This window comes from Aplysia californica, unplaced genomic scaffold, assembly GCF_000002075.1.
Source record: "Aplysia californica isolate F4 #8 unplaced genomic scaffold, AplCal3.0 scaffold00757, whole genome shotgun sequence".
NCBI classification, from domain to species: Eukaryota; Metazoa; Mollusca; class Gastropoda; order Aplysiida; family Aplysiidae; genus Aplysia; species Aplysia californica.
Window position 1 is genome coordinate 81,849 of NW_004798027.1, and position 1,782 is coordinate 83,630.

The 1,782-nt window shown below is 44.7% G+C and overlaps 1 protein-coding gene across 1 annotated transcript; it reads right to left on the reverse strand.

Annotated features, from left to right (window-relative positions):
- On the reverse strand, positions 1-1,566 carry LOC106013277 (mannose-P-dolichol utilization defect 1 protein; the record flags this gene model as incomplete). Its single annotated transcript, XM_013088532.1, is given in 2 exon segments — positions 1-305; positions 1,362-1,566. Coding segments are annotated over 2 exon segments (510 nt in total), but the record flags the coding sequence as incomplete, so codon positions are not given.
- Between the last annotated feature and the right edge of the window lie 216 nt (positions 1,567-1,782).

Below are 1,782 nucleotides of genomic sequence, written 5' to 3' on the forward strand. Positions count from 1 at the left end.
CCAACACCACCCCCTCCCTTCCTCCCCAGTTTCTCCCCCTCCCTCCCTTCCCTCCCCGCCACCAGTTTCTCTCGACGCCTATGACGTAGTGCCTGTGACGTGACCAGCCAGTCAAGCAGCGAGTCCAGGGCGTAGCCCAGCACCATCAGAAAGTCCCTGGTGTCCACTACAGCGGTCAGCAGGCGGCCGGAGGAGCCCAGGTTGACCAGGAGTTGGGAGGACAGGCTGGAGCTGGGTGGAGGTGGTGGTGGTGACCTCTCTGGGCTCTCTTCTTGTTGTTTGTGTCTGCGGTAAATGTACGGGATCTGGGAGAGAGAAATTTTTACAAATAAAATTGGGGAAGTGTTTTACGGGACTCGCAACCGCATAATACACGTATATATAATGTACTCGTATTAATAAGGTCATAATATGAGCGCGCGGGATTCATTAAACATGTTCAGTTGGTAGGAAATTTTCAATTTTGCCCGTGTGGCGGCCGAAGCCTATCCTTATCAATTTTAGACCTCCAAGGGATCTTTAAACTGTACAACTTGCACACGGGACCTCAGATATTTTTCGCTTTTATCCGAGAAGGCTAGGTGTAGATCTTTCCTACCAGAAAAACAGAGGTGTGGTTGAAAGACAACAGTAAGAAGGGGCCAAGGAGTAGCGATACAAAGGCTGCAGAGAGTCAGAAGCCCAGATTAACTTTAAACATGAGCTGGGAGGACAGGCAAGAGCTATGAGGTGGTGACCTCTCTGGGCTCTCGTTGTTTGTGTCTTCGGTAAATGTAAGATATCTGGGAGAGAGAGAAAGAAAGTTTTTGTTTGTTTGTTTGTTTTTGTTTGTTTGTTTTGTGTTGTTGTTTTTTTTTAGTGTGTAAGTGTAAGAGTTTTACGGACTCAAGTAGGCACATATATAAAAGTCAAGGAACAGACACATCATAACACAGTCGACTACGAATGAGTTGATATCGAGGGAGTGAAAAAAAGATCAACTCCTCCGAAGTTTAACGTACCCGTTGGGACATGTGAAGAAGAAGAGGTGCTGGGACCCCAGAAATAATATTAACATAATAGTACATGTATAATAATGATAAGAAGACGGAGGAGGAGGAAGAACACAATAATTACAAGAAGAAGAAGATGAAGAAATGCAACAACAACAACAACAACAATAGGAACAACAACAGGAAGTCAACAACAAACACGACTAGGAACAACAACATCAACGACGACCACGTCAATAGCAACAACAACAATAGGAACAACAATAAGTCAGCAACAAACAGTACTAGGAACAACAACAGCACCACAAACAACAACAACAGCAGCAGCAACAACAACAACAACAACACAGACAACAACAAAAAGCCTACCTTTGTAAAAGCCGCCACTGGCAGACTGATCATCTTCATCATGAGAATGGTGTTTGGGGACACGAGCGGCCACAACAACACCACCATCACGGGGATATACAGCAGCATGAAGCCGATGGCGTTTCTATGGCGACCGTGGTAAACAAACATCAGATTCATGATGATCACATACTGGGTGAGCTGGATGATTGCCTCGCCCCACGTGCTGGGAGGGGAGAGAAGGAGAAGATAGTTGAACAGTTAGGTCCTCGAAATTCTTTGGGGCTTTTTCTTTTTGTTTTGTTGTTGTTGTTGTTTTTTTTTGTTTTGTTTTGGTACCTGTATAAGTGTTTCACTGCGCTCGCAACTGCACAAAAGTCATATGAGCGCACGGGACACATTAAACATTTTCAGTCAGTTGGAATTAATTTTGAATTTTGCC